Below are 19037 nucleotides of genomic sequence, written 5' to 3' on the forward strand. Positions count from 1 at the left end.
TGGCCTTGATCAGAATACCTGACAGAACCAGAGAAATGGGAGGACAGAACTGCTGATCTGAAAATAGGACGGGCCCCACTACCACGTAACCACCACCTCATCAAGTAACTGAGATGCCCAGCGCACCCAGCAGAGTTAATGATGTGAGGATACAGCTCCTTAGCCTGTTCCTACCTCTTTCCCCCATTCCATAAAATTCCAACTGTTAGTCTGCAACCTGTACAAACTATGTGATTTGTTCTTGGTAATGGGGCTGAACCTAACCCCCTTTACACTAACATTCCTGAACCGTGAATTGCTTGTCCCAAAAGGCATTCAGTGTTGCTTGCAATTAACACAACTGATTGCTCAAAGCCAGCACCTGATGTGGCATGTAGCCAGCTGGAAACATAATTGGCTCCTTAGATGGAGGAACATCCACTTCAGAGTGGAGTTAACGATGACGGAATTATTAGCTCAAAGTAAGCCAGGTATTTGAATATCTGGTCTATACATTAAAATGTAGACACAGCTGAATTAAGCTGCAGACTCAAAGCCGCCCTTTCTCTCTGTCTCCATAGCTTCCCCTTCTCTTTGTTTGTGAAATTGTGTAAATTCCAGTCTGAATGCTTGTAAGGCTGAGTAATTGCTTTTGTTCTTTGGGTTATTTAATTACAAATCTCAGTAGATGACAAGTCCTCTGCACTAAAGGAAGACATCACATTTGCACAGTTACAGAATCCCAACACAAATGTGTGTGGCAAATCAGTGACTGCAGATTTATTCATGCCCTCTGGGACCTGCACTGCCTTTTCAGCTTAGCATGCAATATGATTTAAATTACAGCTTGTGCAGAGCTGTGCCTTGGGATTACACTCCATGTTTCCAACTGTTTATAGTTCAGTGAGCTTTAACCTCTGTGATTCTGAAAATTAAATAATGTCACGGCTGATATCAAACTGATGGCTGGAACTAGATTGCTAAATACTGTCTTGTATTAAAAGCCTATTTTTACAGCAAAGTAGAAACATCAATGCATTTAAAACACTGATAACACATTCAGGTAGCTCAAGAGCACAATTCAAAAGTCATACTAGCAAAGCTAATATTAAGGTCTATTCTCAAGGATATATTCTGATGTCTGGATTTAGCAGAGTTGTGGCTGTTGACTTTACTAGAGCAGGACTGGGCCTAATGCGATACTTTGTGATTAAACAGGCACAAAGAGCTTGTAAGATCAAGGAAATGTAGATAGATTGTTGTCTTTAAATTCAGATTTGTTAGTTCCTTGCAGATTTTTTAGCTTCATCATTTCTGAAATACTATGATACATCAGATCTTACATCTTGAAGACCCTTTTGTGCTGTAACTGTAGGACATCTTAATATTTCTGTAGCACTTGAACAGAGGAGGAAAGCACCTAGTTACAAAAATATTTATTATGGCATGAAATTTCCCAGCAGATCAGTTTTCAACTCTTTCAGGGTTTTAATTGATACAAAATATTTTAGTGATTTTTCTTCATTTACTTCTGCTAACCCGGTGTTTCTCAGATATATACTGTTCCAGTCCCACTTGAGCCACTTCACTGAGTTCTTCCCCAGTTCCACCAGGCAACACCTGCAAAACAAAAGGGTGAAACAGATGTCACCACCAGCATCACTTAGCCTGTAGAGCCTTATTCACGACCCTGATATAAGGAAGAGAGAACAGGGAGAGGACAAATGGGAGAGACAAATGGATACTTATTTTTCACTTGTAAAGGTAGCATGTTTGACTAAATAACAGAGAAAATAAACAAAGAAGCCTCAAATACCTTATTCACAGGGTCACAGCTCTCAAATGTGATGGACAGATAAAAAAAATAGCTTGACAAATAGTTTCTCCTTTCATGCCTTGAAGTTTTGACAGTGCAATAGATCCTGAACTCCGCATTTTGCCGCATTGCCAAAGTGGTACTTCTTTTTCCCCTTGATCTTTACAGCACCCTATACTACTTATCTCAGACTTCAATGCCTAGCTTTTAGGTTTCGAAGTGATGTCTAAAGCATCCCGTCCCTTGCAATTCCATTGGATTCTATGGATTTATATAAATCTATCCTTGCTGACTGTTAGATTTTCTTAACGTGTAGATAGATGCTTTTGCATACTCTACAGTAAAAAAGACATTGTAAAGTTTGTGGTAACATTTAGGATATGTCAAGTTATACAGTTATTCACCAGCTAACAGCTGATAGTCAGAAGCAGTAATTGCCTCAGATGATGCGACAGTGTACAGTTAAATAAATATATTATGGAAATGTTGTCTGAAAGTTTCTGTATCCAAAAGGCTGTTGAGGGTAACCCACCAAAACCAAACTCCCAGCTGACATGTCTTTTTTAGCTCTTTTTCCTCTCTTCTCAGATCCATATCACTGCTGGCTATAGGCTGAATGTTTCACATGTTGGGAAGGTGAGACATCCTGTAGTATTATCAGGGAAAATTACCTCTGTGAAAGGCAAAGATTAAACCGTAAATCTTTAAGACCACCATCTCTTGTACAACATCCAGCAGAATTTGATTTTCCTGAGCACTTATGCCTGCCACAGGCATACTAAGTAAATGAAGACAAAATAGTTCCCTTTCTGATTTACTTCTTAAAGTAAGAGGTTGGCCTGTGGTTTTATAAAATTCCTGGCTTATGGAAAAGACTATTTTTAACATATATTTATATGTATATATAAATTTCATTTCCTTTTGGAAGGTTTGTAAAGTTTTCTGTTCAGGTAAGTGCAGCAAGATTTGTTGGAAGATTTTATTAGATGAGTTGGTATGAGAAGAAACCAGATAACCTTTCAGCAACAGAAACTTTTTACAGATAATTGTTCAGAATAACAGAAAAAAAGTTACTTTAAAGACTGAATTACATATTTTTCCCATTCATTCCACAGCTTTTATGAAATCATTCCATGATAATACATTATCTGTGAATATGGTCATGTATCTGAGGATTGGTGTTTATTGATTATTTTACTGCTGTTTGAGCAAAATTCAATACCCTTATAAATAGCAAAAAATGTTCCACTGATGTCAGTGAGATTAATCATATTTCCTGGGCTCTACGATAACATTTGACTCACTGTAAAATCTGACAGTCATGGGGTACAGCTCTCTTCACTTACCCATCCCTTTGGTCTCTGTTTCCTATTCTCCTTTTTCTCTAAAGGAACTTCCACTAAAGGCAGAAAAACCTCCATGAGAGGGAAAGGTGCAAAACCTTCTTATGAGATATCTTACATGCACTAGTGAGACATCAGCTTTTTTCACAAGGCTGTGTGAATAGGTTGTCATTATTAATACTCAGTTCTGCTCCATATTTGACATACTTTCCGCTTTTTTTTTTTTTTGGCAGACCTGTCAGTAGAAAGCATTCTTTAAAAAAATGTTCCATGGTTTCCCATTTATTACAGGACCTATATTTTTTAGTGCATCTCATTCATTTATTAAGTTTTAAATACTTTTACTAAACTTTCTGCTAATTACTCTCCCTGCTGTTATGTATCACGAGCACACGTGCTTCAGATTCCTCCCTCACTGCTTTTAAAAAATGATAAAATGATACAATGATACAATGTTACTCCAAGAAGGTCATAATTCTTAAAAGTCACAGCAATTATATCAAATATTTCTAAAATACTGTCAGTGAATAAAAAAAAAAAAAAGAGGTTTTGCTTGTACAGAATAAAAGTGCATACATACTAATTAAACAGAGTTTGAGGAGAACAACTTCCTGACAGAGCAAAGACTTTTCTATTGGTTTTCATCACACCTGTGCTATCAAATAATTTATCTTTTCTTTTTTCTTTTTTTAAAGAGAACTAACTTTCACATCATCAATAAACTAGCACATTATTTCAATTGACTACAGGTCCTGTTAATACCTTACATTGACTGAAGGTAAATTAAGTCGGAATCATATATTATGCTCACATGACTACTGAAAGAGGTTGTCATAACTGATGCTATCACACTGAATACCTCAGGTTGTGCTGAGGGGTTTTGCTTCAGCTTACAGATGCCTTACTGCATTTTGTGTTGCTGTGCTACACTGACAGATCAGTTAAAACCAGTCAGTCACCCAACCCTTTTCAGGCTTAGCTGCCATCCCTCATTATTCTTACTTTAATGGATTTCACGTCAAGTTGCTTTACACTAGCTGTAGAAGTTAATTATAACAACAAACCCCTTTTCATAGTTTGACAAAATGACTTCAGTTTTGTAGCCAAATCTAAAGGATGTAACAAAAAAAAAAAATTACAGGAGATTGGGTAGTTTAGGAAATTGCTACAGGAGTGTTGTCTGCTGGATCACTCCTTGGGAACTGGTTCAGGCTGATGATCATTTCCGAACAAATGATAATCCTTCACTGAGAACTGAGGTTCTGACTCTGGCAGAGTCCTGTCCAGATTTTTGACATGATGTCTGGGAGGACATTGTTTTTACAGCTACGCAACCCCTTCCACAAACTTCAAATTGAACCTGGCAGAACAAAATTTACGAGTTTTTCTTCCTATTTTCAAAATAGATGATTTTTGACACAAAGGTCATACTTGTTCACATTGTAAGCAGAAAAAAAAAGGTAATATGTATGGACAAATGGTTCTGCTGGAGACAGGGTTGTGCACTGCATGGAGCTGACAGAGAAATCTTAAGAGTTTAGGTCCCGGGAGGTATATGTAGGATGAAGACATACTTGTCAAGCCACTGTTGTTCCATTTGGGGTTTCTTGCCTTTGCATTCGTACTACTGAAGACTGTCCCACTTTCCCTTTAGTGAAATGTGTTTCCCTTGTTAATCGCCAGCTATCCCTCACACTGAGCCAGGGACTTGTCTCCTGCAACATGTGGTGTCAGGAGTTTGGCTGATGGTGTTGCTGCCCGTGCTCTCTCTGCCTTCAGGACACTTTCTTGTATCCCCTAATTCTGAAGTTGCAAAGAGGAAGAATATTCCATCCAGACATAAACATGCATCTCTCAGCATTCGGGAAGACCTGAGAACAATCACATTAGTGGAGAGGAACAAGTTTGGTCTCTGGGTTTTGGGTCATCTACCATAAACTGCTTGGACATCTCCAGGGACTTGTGCTCCACCTATGAATCTTCAGAACTTAAAAAAGGCAGGCCTGTAGCATGGCTCTGATTGCCAAAAGTGCCTAAAATCCTATTTCAGAAACATCTTTTGTCTTCAGTGCCTCTGTGCTCCACTTCCTCCCCTAATACATCACTTTTTAACATAAAGATGGTGATATTTAGTTTTTGTCACTCATCCAGAGCTCTGAAGATGTAGGTTAACACAGTTAAGGCACAGATTTTCCAGTGTTTTTCTTTCCAAGCATCAATGTCAAAAACTTCAGATAAATGACCGAGAGAGGAAGAAACAGACTCTTAGCTGGAACTCTCATTAGTTTTTTTCGGCAGAGAGGTTAAGAAATACAGAAAATTGAGATTAAAGTATTCCTAAATGGAGGTAATATGCTGCAAGCCTTACTATCTGTTCTGCAAAGGACACTTTTTTTCAGTTGTCCAATTATTCTCTCTGAGGGACAAGTAAATTGGTTTAAAATTAATTGTGTTGATAGATATACAACACCTTAAAACATAGTCAGCAATGGAAAAGAGGTGTTAATTTTGGTTGTTGTTCTGTAAAGAGATAATAATCACCTCTTTTAAATTAAATAGGGTAGATAGATCATAAGCATTGTTTTGTGAGAAATCTAATTTATGTTGAGAATTAAGCTATAATTTTACTGAACTTTTGTATTCACTTTTCTTCACCATATAATTAGTCTTTACAGGGAATCAAAACTATTGTTGTCTCTTTGGAACAAAGGCTTCAGAAACTGATAATTGCATCAGAGATCAACGTTTTCTTCTTTCTCCTTCCTGTGTGAGCTTAAATGTTACTCCCAAGAAATATTCATACCGAATGATGCCTCTAAGGCGGAGGAAGAGATCTGAGTAGTGGCACTGCCTGGAGATTTAAGCCTTGGCTGGTACTCAGAGGCTCATTTATGCTACTTTAGAGATGTTAAGTGCCACAGAATCCGTGCACCCATATTATAATCTGACTATGTCACCAAAAGTACTCTTAATAGTCCTTGAAAAATTAAAAGAAAAAATATGGTATGGCTTCTAAGAAGGAGAAACTGTCTAGCTAACACGAGGTTTTAAGATCATCATTCCTCGGCATCAGTCTGGCTTGACTCAAAGACAAACCACTTGATAAATACCATCAGTCTTTAAAACTCTTTCTGCTGAGAATTTCCATTGAAACATCAATGAGTCACCCAGTGAAAACTGCTAACATCTCAATTTTGCATGGCCTGTGTGCCACACATCCACCTTCACCTACCTGTGGCTTTGAAAGCAGTGTCTTTCAATCAGATCTCTACTCTGTGGTCTGTCTCCCTGACAGGAGTTACCACAAAACGCTTATATTAGCTCCATGATAGCCACAAGTTACCCTTTGTGCAAAGAGCCTTCCCACCCTGAGGATGCATTCTGATGCCATCCGTGTTGCTGAGGAGCTTCACCGTAACAGTGAAACCCTGAGAGCTCCGCCGTGTTTCCTGAGTCATCGGCAACAAGAGGGACGTGAAAGTTGAATTAAAATGAAGGGACTTTGGAAGAGCACCACTAAAAGCTTTGATGTTTCGTAAACTACACTCAAGTGTGTAAAACCACAAACCAACTTAGCCCTCTCATCACCATATCTGAAAAGCTTTGTCCTCTGGTGACCTTGCCGAGCGTGGCCGTGGCAGACGGCTCCACTGTGCACGTTTGTGACTGGTGCTGCACGTCCCCCGCTCTGCGGGTGGCAGAGCTCGCTGTGATTGCGCCTTCAGATTTTCTGAGGACAGTGCTTGCTTCTCTGTGTTGGGTCTCAGTAGACGGCACTGTTCGTATTTATGAAGTCCCGAGTAGCTGTCTATTTTTGTTGTTGTTAAATTTTTAATTTCGGCTTCCCTGGTCTTGTTCCTCTCCTCAGGGCCTCAGTCACCCTCCAGTACTTTTCATTAAATTATAGCAATTGCAGTTTTACTGAGCGTAAAATTTCCCTAGTTTCTTAGAATTTTCTTGCTGTGAACTGATAAATTAGTCATTTTGGCCATAAATATACAATAATAGGGGCATCCAGTTCAAACTCTTTACAAAATACATCCTGAGAGAACTGCCCTTTGGCTCCTGTCAGATGATGAAGAGATGACCCCGGCTTCTGTTCCCTCAGCTTACTCGGTCTTGACAGCTAAAGGTAATTTCTGTGCCTTCAAGTTTATAGATCTTCATTAAAATGCTAATACAATTCAGTTAGAAATCCAATTTCTGACTTTTATTATTTCTTGCTATGGGAGGGGGTGAGTCTGTGTGCGGCTCTTGCCGCTAAAGAGTAACATTTTCAAAAGAACCAATGCAGATCGATTTTCCTTTGCTTTTTCTCAACCCGAAGTGCTGAGACAAGCAAAACATGTTTCCATTACCTAACTAAGCAAACAATGGCATATAAATCATAGAGGCAGCTGGACCAAGGTGTCGTTTTCATAAAGAGCCAGGTTTCTCATGAAGGACAGTTTAATGGGCTGCTGCCAGTGAAATGTCTGCAGAGCTGGTGATTGCAGGAGGGCACGCAAAAAGCGGCGCTAGAAAGGTGTCGTGTGGGAGCTGAGAAGTAGCCCCACAGCCAAGACAACTGGAAAAAGGAGACTGAGAAAGGTGTGTGCTTTAATAATTTGCTTCTTGAGGCTGACTGTTTTCAATAAAAATCTAAGTTTTTATTTTTAGCTTGTTCACGTTGGCTGCAAGATCAGAGAAGTGTTTTTAGCTGTAATTTTATTTTGATCATGTTTATGCTGTGGCTTTGTTTCTCCTTTGATCATGCTTAAACATGTTTCAGACATGTTTGTTTGATGTATACTGTTTTTAAAGCAGTCTTTCACATTGTCTGCTTGTGTTTTTTTTAAAAAGCAATGAATCATTGCAAAATAGTTGCCATCAAATTATTTCTTAAATTCATTTTCTCAAAATACGCTTTCTAGACATTTAGGCAATGGCAGAGTGCTTTTAAACAAGGTGTTGCACTGTTGTAACAGCATTTCTGAGCGCCTGACGGATTGGAGACAGATTTAGGGTCTCAGAATACCCAATAATTCATACACAGAAATGTGAAGTCATACTATCTATCCAAAATAGCAGCAGTGCACCAACTTTTACAATTGTCACCAGTGGGTTTGGATCGAAGTCCCGCTTTCCATTCAGTAAACTTGCTTGAAGTTCATTCCAGTGTTTCTTTTGCGGCTGTGTTGAATGTGTGAAATAGGTCAACCCTGACTGAATTATTTTAAACTTCCCATGGGGGCTCCTTGATACCAAAACTGTTTAATTTTGCAGGGTAAGTCAGGGCAGTCTCAATACTTGAATATACAGATTCATGGATGACATTCATTCTCCTGCTGCACGGGTGAGCAATTAGGAGAGTCAAGAGGTCCCTCATCTGCGGACAACATCTCCCTTTTCTCCCTTAAAGAAGAGCAATACAAAAGTGCTACGTAGTCCATGGAGAACACTATGTTGCGTGACTGTTGGCCATCTGGCTGATTGATTCATCATGACCCTAAACAGTTAGTTGTAAACATTGTCTGAAGCCCTGGAGTTAAATGCAAGTGTGCATCAAACCTCCGGCAAGTCAAACAGCTCCTCTGCTCATGAAACAATAAAGAATACGCTACACATCACTAGTCTACACCACTCACTTCTTAGCTTTATAAGCTATGAAATTCTCAATCACATTTCTCTCTTTCGCTCCACACATATAACCATGTAGTTGCTTTTGTTATATTTGTATTCATTCTGAACAGAAAGGAATCTATACCTGCGCAACAGAACACATGTAGCCTGTCCTTCCTTTATTTGCTTCATTGCAGAGACACAAATCTGTTATATGGAAGAGGGGGGGAAAAAAACCAAACACTATCAGGTAGCAAGAGCAAAGGCCCTATAACATGAAGAACCACTCTTTTATTGACTAAAACATATCGATTTAAGCAGATGGTGGAACAGCCTGAGATTTGCTCAGTAAGAAACACCAGGGTTTTTCAACAAAAACTGTTCCGTGATGTACAACGGATTTGTTCTAATGTGAGGCTGTGTCACCACTTTATTTTCAGGGATGTAGTTAGGATTATAATCGCTAATTAAAAATCTGAATTCATCCCAGATGAGCACTATACAAAGCATATTCAATTGCACTCCGGCTATGGCATTAGTTGTATCCACCTTCCTCACACCCCTCTTCTCTACTACCACTCTGACAGAATTATTTGAAATATATATTTTCTACTACTTAAGCTATTTTTCTATCATTCTTGTATCAGTCCTGCTTTACTACTAGACTCTTACTGTTTCAAAGTTCACTTGAAACTTATGGGAGGGAAAGAAAAGAATAATAATATGCTAACCGAGGGCAAGTTTATATAACCCGTACTACAACAGCAATATTATTGACTCAAATGGGACTCCCCAAAGTATCTTCATAGGCCAATGTAAAATTAGATTTTTGATGCCTGATAATATAGTGGCTTATTTTAGAATTTGATATCTTGTGATTTACAAAACCCATTGCATAGAAACAAATCATTCAACCATTTGGGAATGTATTTAGGTTTTGGCTGAATGATTTTTTTTGCCCTTTTCATGAAGACCTTCAGATTGTAAAAACAGTGTATTCAGACAAGAAGATCTCCAGATCCAGTAGCCCAGAAAAATGTCTACTAAAAGGTATCCTCTTTCTCTGATGTATCATTCAACAGGCTGTGATGCAGAAATTTTCAAGCTGTATGAAAGCTGTTGCATTCAAAGCCCTGATAGATCACATATAACAGATCTTAACCATGGTACAATATAATATAGATATTATTTATCTTGGGCCTCATGTCAGTGTAACTTGAAGGCTATTAAATGCATGCTAGAAAGAAAGGAAGATAATTTAGTAGCTTAAATTACTGGGGGTTGGAGCGGAGAGCTTAAGCTGCTTACAGATTTTTGATATTTTTAGGTGTCTAAAAAGGTTTATTTTAATAAACAACAGGTAATAGACAGATTGTTCCACAGATACCTGTTCTGTGGCCTGTGTTGTTCAACATGTTCATAAATAATCTGAAAAAGAGGTTGAGCAGGAGGATGAGAAAAGTTTTCACATGATACTAAGTTATTCAGCATAGTGAGACAAAGGAAGATTGTGAAGAATTACAAAAGGATCTTATGCAACTGGGTAGCTAAGCAATCAAATGACAAATTAAATTATTCTTGATGAATGATGTAGTGATAAGCCATGGGGAAAACCATGAGGAAAACTTGCCTATCATCTTCCCATATAAAACAACGGGCTGTGGACTGAGCATTACCACTGAAGAGTGAGGTTCTGGGGTTATGGAACTTAAAGTTCCATGAAAATTTCAGATTACAGTTTAGGAACTGTCAAATCCATATTAAATGTTAGGAATTAATAGAAAAATAACAGAATTCCACAAAGAGTATTGCTATAGCCATTGTCTAAGTGCACAATTCATCCACATCTTGATCAGTGCGGGTATTTCCAATACAGGAATTAAGAGACACCAAATGAAGTTAGTAAGATCGATGTTCAAAACACAAGATCAGAAATAGGTTTTAGTTCATTAGACTGAGTACATGAGGAACAAGTTCCAAAAGGACACTGTGAATGCTGGAAATTTGCATGGGTTCAAGAAGAGTCTAGACAGATAACTGGATGAAAAATCTACTGAGAGTTACTAAGCACATAGGAAGCAACCAAGCTCGGGGAATCAGCTACACTGAAAGTAGCTGAAGAAAGGGAGATTGTTCTGGGAGAGTAGTACTTGTACTAACCATATTGTTTCTTTGTTCCAGATAATTACTTCTGGGCAGTGTTGGAGTCTGTGTATTGATCTAAGTAAACCTTGTTCTAAACCAGTATGGTCATTCTCGTGTACTGTGTACACACACACAGAGTACCTGAGAATATATATATACAGACACACAAAATTACGTTGCTTACAAACACTACCATCCTTAATAAGGCCATGGGTTTCACAGGACAGCTAGTGCAAACTGGCAAAACAAAGTACAGTTCATTATTTCCATGACTATATAACAATAAATGTACACAGAAAAGATGTTAATGCACGACACTAAAATAGCTTATAATTTCACATAGGAACAGGACTCTGAGTAGTTAAATATAGTTTTCAGTTAATTATCCCAGCAGGATGTAAAATGGTTATAAAACAGATTGGTAAATCTGTTGGATGTGCCTTCTTTTTCCAAATATAGGGAAAGACACCAGCTGAAGTATCTCTGTAAAATACAGTGATGAGCCAGATTCACCACTGGTACGAATGTACTCTTATGATTTCTGTAAACTTCTCTCCCAAAACTTTTTTCCACCGTTTTTACGTAACCAACCACTATGTCTGTATTTTATATATTTTCATTTTTTGATGTACCTTCTTCATCACCAAACAATGTTGCCACTCTGTCAAGAAATAAAGAAGCAGTCCGCTTCTCAAAATGAGACAAAAATGTTGGGGTTTAGGGTATCATAATGTGGAAGTAGACAACATCAATCAAAGCTGTATTTTTTAACTTTTTTTTTTTTTACAGTAATGCATTAATACCTCTCTAGATGTAAAATACTTTATATATTCTTCATTATTGCTAAAGTTAGGAATATTATATTTGTCTCAATAATTCTCTCATTTTATGTGTAACACATACAGAAAGATTATTAACTTAAAGTCAAAACATCCAAAGAAACAAGAAAAATGTCAGCAGTAAATACCTTAAATTAAGAAGCCATTCTGTAATTTTATACAACCATTTGTAAAGAGATTTAATGAATATTTAATTGTTTCAGTCATACAGTTAAGGTCTGTTCATTAAATTTCTGTAGCAAATATGTGTTAAAAATCAGAAGAATGTAAATATCTGTCATGTGCTAATGGATGACTATGTACCTAACATAGATATGTTCACTATTTGATGCAAAGATTGATTCTTGGGAAACAAAATCGCAATTAACTTATATAAGGAAGGCAGGTGATTCAATTCATTGAGTAATAACATGCACAATGGCATTGTCTTCTCAGATCCTAGATTTATTAGTGCTCACCTGATACCAGAGAGTGACAATCCAGAAGACGACAAAATCTATTTCTTCTTCCGTGAAAATGCAATTGATGGAGAGCACACTGGGAAAGCCACTCATGCCAGAATAGGGCAGATCTGTAAGGTAAAATGGTGACTTCTTCCTGTGAGATTGCATATGCTTGCAGGATGTTTTGCAAGTGATTTTAGAAACTGCATTTTCTTGCCTGTAAACTATCCGATGTTAATTCTGGCATTCCATTAAAGCAGAGATCCCGAGTGAAAAATAGTTAGGGGGTAACACACCCACAGATATACTATTCAGTTCTCTCTTTGGGGAAGTTTCGCATACTGTCATATTTTGTTTAAGAAGTTGTAGGCATCTTCTGAGGCTTAGAATGTGTCTGCACAAGAAAGAATCTTTTACAGGAAATGCAATACTTCCAGGTAGGCCAAAAACATTTGAATTATTTACTTTTTAAAGGAATGTTAATACCTTTCCATTCCCACATTAGTGCAAGTCTTTGAAAGAGGAAGATTTAATGAAGCAGTTTTTTAAGCTCAGCTGTAGAAATGGGCAACCATTCAGAAGACCCTTAATGGCTGCAGATTGCATCATTCATCTACACTGATAAATGTCCAAATATTTTTCTGACAGACTTTAAAAGATTTCTACAAGTGAAATGCTATTAATAAATTTTGTAGCTTTGGCAACTATGATGTTTACAGTAAAATTTCATGTCAGTCTCTAAGCACAATTTCAATTTATCTCCTCAAATCCAGAGGTAGTAGCTGCTTGAAAATGGATTACCCCATAAGTATGGAATCCTTGGTGCACTTTATCCATAAGTTTTGCAGCTGTGCAACTGATCCCACTGTTCTGGCACTTTTATCTACTTGGTTCACTTGCAACTTGCATTTCTACTTTGTTGCTACCCAGTTAATAGTAATAAACCCCTTAAGTTTTACCACGACATGGCAGCCCTGGAGCTCTAGAGCAAAATATTCTGCATGTCTTTCTTCATTGCTGTATACATATTAGAATATATAAAGAGGTTTGGGGTTTTTTTGTTTCCTTAAATTATGTTTTACTATGAAATATGTAGCAATACAATGCAAAATAAAAGCAATTCAGAATTAATGTCTTTGACGACATAACAATGCCTTTGCATGCAGAAGGTGAGTTCTTTTATCTGTTTTCTGTAAGTAGCATCTTGTGGATATTTACTGTATTTTCTCTGTACTCTGTTAATACTTCAGAGACTTTTACTAGCTATTAACGCAAAATACTTTTGCTCTTAGAATGACTTTGGTGGACACAGGAGCCTTGTTAACAAATGGACAACTTTCCTCAAAGCACGTCTGATCTGTTCTGTGCCAGGACCCAATGGCATTGACACACACTTTGATGAACTACGTAAGTGGCAGAAATGGCTTTGAATACAGAAATGTTTTCAGGTATTACCCATATGAATTTAACTTAGTTTTCTTTTCTGTGTCTTCTTATTTTTACAGAGGATATATTCCTAATGAACTCGAAAGACCCTAAAAATCCAATAGTCTATGGAGTGTTTACAACTTCCAGGTACAGAACATATCATTTTACTTGCATGGAAACTTGGGTGGCTGCTTGTTTTAAAGAGGTCTCTTTGTTAAAAATGTTTTCAAGAAACACAAAATTTTCTTAACCTTTGAACTGAGAAGTCAGTGGCAGTAAGGAGTAATGAATTAGGTTTCTTTTCTTATGAGCAATGTACATCATCACTCTGAAGCAAGTAATCACAAAGACTATCAGTTTCTCAGACTGTTCTTGTGGCTAAATTGGCTTTTAATAGTGGGGATCAGAATTTGTAGCCCTTTCCACACAGACCTGGAAAAATAACACAAGCATAAATATGCTTGTTTGGGGACAGAGTGAAATAGAAAATCCGTGGTGTGATAAATTGGCTACTCAAGGAGGTATTAATAAAAATTTTGCTGAAATCCGGAAAGTTTAACAAACTTTAAAAAGTTCTGTTATTTTATCACATGTAACTGTGACTTGAATGTTTTGGTTTCATTGTGCTTTCACTGAGACCAAAATTATACTTGTAGCTTCGGCCTAAAGGAAGGTTGGCAGTACTGGCTGCATTACCACATTTATCTGTGAAAGACGAAAGTTTTAGTTTCTAAACAGAAAGAATGTTTCTACTGATAACCAGGCATAGAAGAGGGAGAGTTACAAGTACTTACTGTCTTCTGTAAGAAATCTCAAGGTAAGAAACAACACTGAAGTTTGCATGTGTGCTGCCCAAATGACGGAAGAGAATGCAAAAAAAAAAAAAAAAAAAAAAAAGCAAAGTGTAGGAAAGAACAGAATAGTCCTCTAGGGAAAGCTCTGTGGAAATTTACTCAAGTTGAGGCTTTGGCCTTCTGGGGACAATGTTTTAAATAGTGGAATAGCCAACATCTGCTTAGGAAAATGTCTGAGAGATTGTATCAGTTATGCTGAACTTTCACAGGAGGTGAGTTAGGATTGCTCTGAGAGCATGTCAGAGTTTTGATAATCAGCACATGCAATAAATTAGAAAGCAGCAAGCTGCTATTCCCGTAGCTCTTCCACTTCATTAAACTGACTGATAATTTGAAGAACCTGATTTGATTTCTTCTCCCCTCATTTTTAGCAATATCTTCAAGGGGTCAGCCGTGTGTATGTACAGCATGACTGATGTGAGGAGGGTATTTCTTGGTCCCTATGCCCACCGAGATGGCCCAAATTACCAGTGGGTTCCCTACCAAGGGCGAGTGCCATATCCACGGCCAGGAACTGTAAGTATCCTAGGAAATATAGTCATCTAAAAAGGGAAAACTATTCTTGTAAAGAATGAAGCTAGAATAGCAGCTTCATTTGGATTTTAATTTTGGCATTCATACTAGCAACTTCAGCAGAAGTTTGAGCAATGGCTGAAGAACTTTACCGGAAGTCAAATATTAAATAAATTACTCTCCATTATTCTTTCTCTGGAATTTGTCTTTGTTCCAAATATTGGCTGAATCATTCTTAGTGAGAATGAACAGAAAACAGAGCATCTGCCTGGCTATTAAGAAACGTTCAATTGTTCTCGACATTGAATCAAGTACAGTAAGACAGTTATTTCTGTGACGGATGATAGTGACTATAATAATTTCTAACTTCCACTGGGCTTTTGTAAAATCTATGCTTCTACTTGTTTCTCTGTTTCTAGTTTATGAATGACTAAAATATCAGTGTATGTAAGGCACCCATACTTAGAACACCCAGCTGATGTCATCACATTCTAGAAATATTTAACTGCCTCTGAAATTACTAGTAGTCTAAGATGAAACATTTATGAAAATAGTATTAATTTTGTACATTGGGATGTGTCCTTAGCTAGTAAAAATCAGCTTGGTCCATTTAAGATCTGAAATATCATTACTGTATATATATATACACACACATGTATACACATAAACATAAACATATAAATGTAAATAATATATCTGTCTATAATATTCTTTAAAAGTCTCCTTGAATGTAAGTCACAAAATAAACCAGGAGTAGCTTTGATCCTGGTTTTTTTTAAGTCATCAGATTTTCTACTTTTGCGTGGTATGTTTTGAAATTGCTCTTTCAAACCTGATCTTTCAACTGCTCTCCAACAGTTAGACAATATATATCCTCAGCCTAATGAAAATGACTTCCTAAGTAAAAGAAAACAGTGGCTCCCTGACAGCCAGATTCCTCAGCACTCCTCACTCCCTCACTATTACCACTAAAGGGATTCCTAATTTTTTCAAGAGTTAAAATACAAGCTCTGAAGCATAGGAGAGGTCTTGTTTCTCATTTGGTGCTGAACTTTTTTTTTTTTTTTAATTGCTATAGTTAATGCTGATATGTTGGAGGTTTTTTGAAGTTGTATTGTTTTACATATATTGTTTACATTGTGGAAAATGTGAATAAGTATTTTTGGTATTTCTTGTATACCTAATGTCATCTTCTTTTCACTCTGACAGTAATAAGTTGATGTTCATGATTCTGTTTATTTATATTCTTCTTTGATTCCAGTATTGATTAACCTTTCTAAGCAAAACCAAATCATAGATATTATGTAAAACTACAGACAAAGAAGAATGTTACATTTTTCTATCACAGAAATAGGCCGAGATAAAGAACCAACTTCTGTGCAGTGGGTCTGCTACATTCATTCCTGAGCAGAGATCAGACACAGCTCTCTTGAGATTCTGAATGCACAGCTCAAATATTTGCTCTAGAGACTGGCAACACAGCTCTGCCTGCCCCGTAGCCTGTGGGTTACTCCAAGACTTGTCTGAGGGTCTTGAACTGAGGTCCATATGGGAGAAGAATAACTTGATCAAATCCCCAAGGACAAACAGAAAAGCAGGAACCTGAATCCAGTGACTAAGTAACCTAACCCACCCAATCTTTTCCCAAATAGGGAAACACAGTTGAGTTACATATATACATATATATATTTTTTTTTTCCCAGGCTACCCTCTCAGAATGGGTTTTACCCTTACAGTGTCACTATAATATATACTAAGATTCACAAAGAAAGTGCAAAGATGTTCATATTTCATTGTAAACATTTTTCTTGCCTGAGGTCAAATGCGATCCCAAATTATACAATTCCGCATAGCCCTGCAGTCACATCATGTAGTGCAAGAGGCCATGCCAGTGTAAATTATATTAATTAAAGAGTGACTGAGGCCATTGGTTTCTCCCAGACCACTGCCAGTGACTTTAAACCTGGTGTTTACCAGTTCAGGTTTTTTTTTGTCTTAGTTGTTAGATTATTCTGTTGTATCAGTACGATAAAACTGAATTTTAAAATGAGAGACATTTCTGGCTGAAAAGAAGCTTTTTGTTTCTAAAGTGATAAAATTGGATCTATTTTCAATGGCTTTGAAGACTTGTTCAGAATAAAGGAGAAAGGTTTTTGAAGTTCCTTTAGATGTCAGACTTGTGGTTTCCTTTTCCAAGAAACACAGAAAGGGAAGGGAGAAACAAAACCTGAGCTTCTTACAGTGATCTAGTCCCAGATCTCACTGCAGTTAGACGGTGCTGAATTATCTGAGGAATTTAATAGGTGAGGTGCCAGTAAACTTCTTGAGCATCTGGTGACTTGCCCAGTATGAGTAAAGAAAAAGGAAATGGTTCTTTTGAAAAGTCAGAAAACTTTGTAAACAATTCTACAGCAGATTCACATTTAACAAAGCGGTTGCCAGGATTTTTCCTTTAAGATCTCTAGATTTTATTTTATTTTTTAACCTTTTAACAACTTTTGGTAGAGGAGGTTTTTTGTATATACCTCACCTTGAATGAGGCATCTCATCCTGAATTCATATCTGACTTTCTGTGAACTCAGCTAACAGAGCTCAAGGTTTCTCTGCTTCATGGTACCAAGAGTCTATCTTCAGTTACGACCAAAGAACTTTTTGTTCCTACTGAGATGTAGCTATTGATTTATTCCGTTGGATTCCCTAATATGCCAGTTAGGATAAATCTTAGTTGCCTCCTCCTGACTGATCAAAACCCCTGACATAGTGTACTGGGCACCAACAATTAGAAGTGGATGTTTCAACAAGAGTTTGCAAGAGTTCTTTGACTCTATTTGAATCCAAGATGAAGCTAATTTCTCCAGACTTTTTCAGGACATTTGTATTCGTGCCTATCTTTTGGCACTTGAAAACTTTCTGTTTCCTTGATATCAGTGGGATCATGTATAAACATGAGTTCTCATGAAACACCTTGCCCATTTGCTTGACCTCGACTCCCTAAAATGGAGTCCTGTCATTAGCATCAAGAAAAATGTCTTTGTTATGTATCCTGGTTTTGTGACCACAACATAAGTAAACATGACAGGACATTCTTCCCCAGGACAACTCAGATTTTATGTAGGTTGAGATTCCTCTGCAAGCAATTTGGACTATGGATGGGCTAAATGTCACCTACTGATGGAGCCCATTTCACTCCATTGACAAGGAAGGGAGTTACAGCAAAAAGAGTTTTATTTCATCTCAGTTTCCCAAAGTGGAGTGGGGTGAATGTGAGCCACAGACTAGTCCAGGTAAAGCACTTTAGGCTTCAGATGTAAAGACACAAAGTTACTGTCATTTGCTCACTCTCATAAATTAGGGATCCAAGCAGTAATCTGGCTCTCAGAATTGGGAGTCTCATTTAAGCATACAGAATAACAACACTAATTCTAGTTTTATGATTTTTCTGCATAAAATATATCTTGGTCAATACTGCTGTGAGTACAATGCTTTGTTAGAAAATGAGCCAGAAAGTAAATATTCGAGCAACTGAAACACAGCTGAAATTCATTTACTTAAAATTGAAATGAATATTCATTTATTATTTTTTTTTCAGTGTTTGCCCAGCTGCAGGTAACACCACTTAGTTCTTGGGTACTGATTTTTATACTTAAAGAACTTTACATATATTATCTAATAAATCATTATCTAATTATTCTGAGTAATTAGTACTGAACTCTAGTTAGAATATTAATCGAGATGTAAAGCAAACTTAAAATTGAAGTTTTGAATTTTAAACACAATTTTTGAGACATGGTTTAGTCAATGATTATAAAAAGTCTATCCGATTTTAACTTTGTAATACTTTTGTACAAGTGAGCAAAAAAAAAAAACCCACAACTGAAAAATGTTGACACAATGAAGTAGATAACTAACTTGCTTTCTGCTTAGTCTGCTCCATGTGCATTAGTTAAATGTCCTCCTTCCCTTCCTCCCTTCCTCCCTTCCATACCATGTAATGGAACAGAGTGTAGGAATTTGCTTACTAACAAATTTGCCAAAAAGAGACAATTTACACTTTATATATCCGTGCTGGAAGTGTC

General features: G+C 37.2%; 1 protein-coding gene across 2 annotated transcripts in view; it reads left to right on the forward strand.

Annotated features, from left to right (window-relative positions):
• The window catches only part of SEMA3A (semaphorin 3A), a 200762-nt gene that overhangs the window by 149747 nt on the left and 31978 nt on the right, over positions 1–19037 (forward strand). For both annotated transcript variants that reach the window (XM_065629465.1, XM_065629474.1), the window contains 4 exons: positions 12159–12301; positions 13459–13573; positions 13672–13741; positions 14820–14964. In XM_065629465.1, the coding sequence (XP_065485537.1) occupies positions 12159–12301; positions 13459–13573; positions 13672–13741; positions 14820–14964 (473 nt within the window). The remainder of the gene's footprint in view (positions 1–12158; positions 12302–13458; positions 13574–13671; positions 13742–14819; positions 14965–19037) is intronic.

Source organism: Caloenas nicobarica, chromosome 1 (genome assembly GCF_036013445.1).
Source record: "Caloenas nicobarica isolate bCalNic1 chromosome 1, bCalNic1.hap1, whole genome shotgun sequence".
Lineage (NCBI taxonomy): Eukaryota > Metazoa > Chordata > Aves > Columbiformes > Columbidae > Caloenas > Caloenas nicobarica.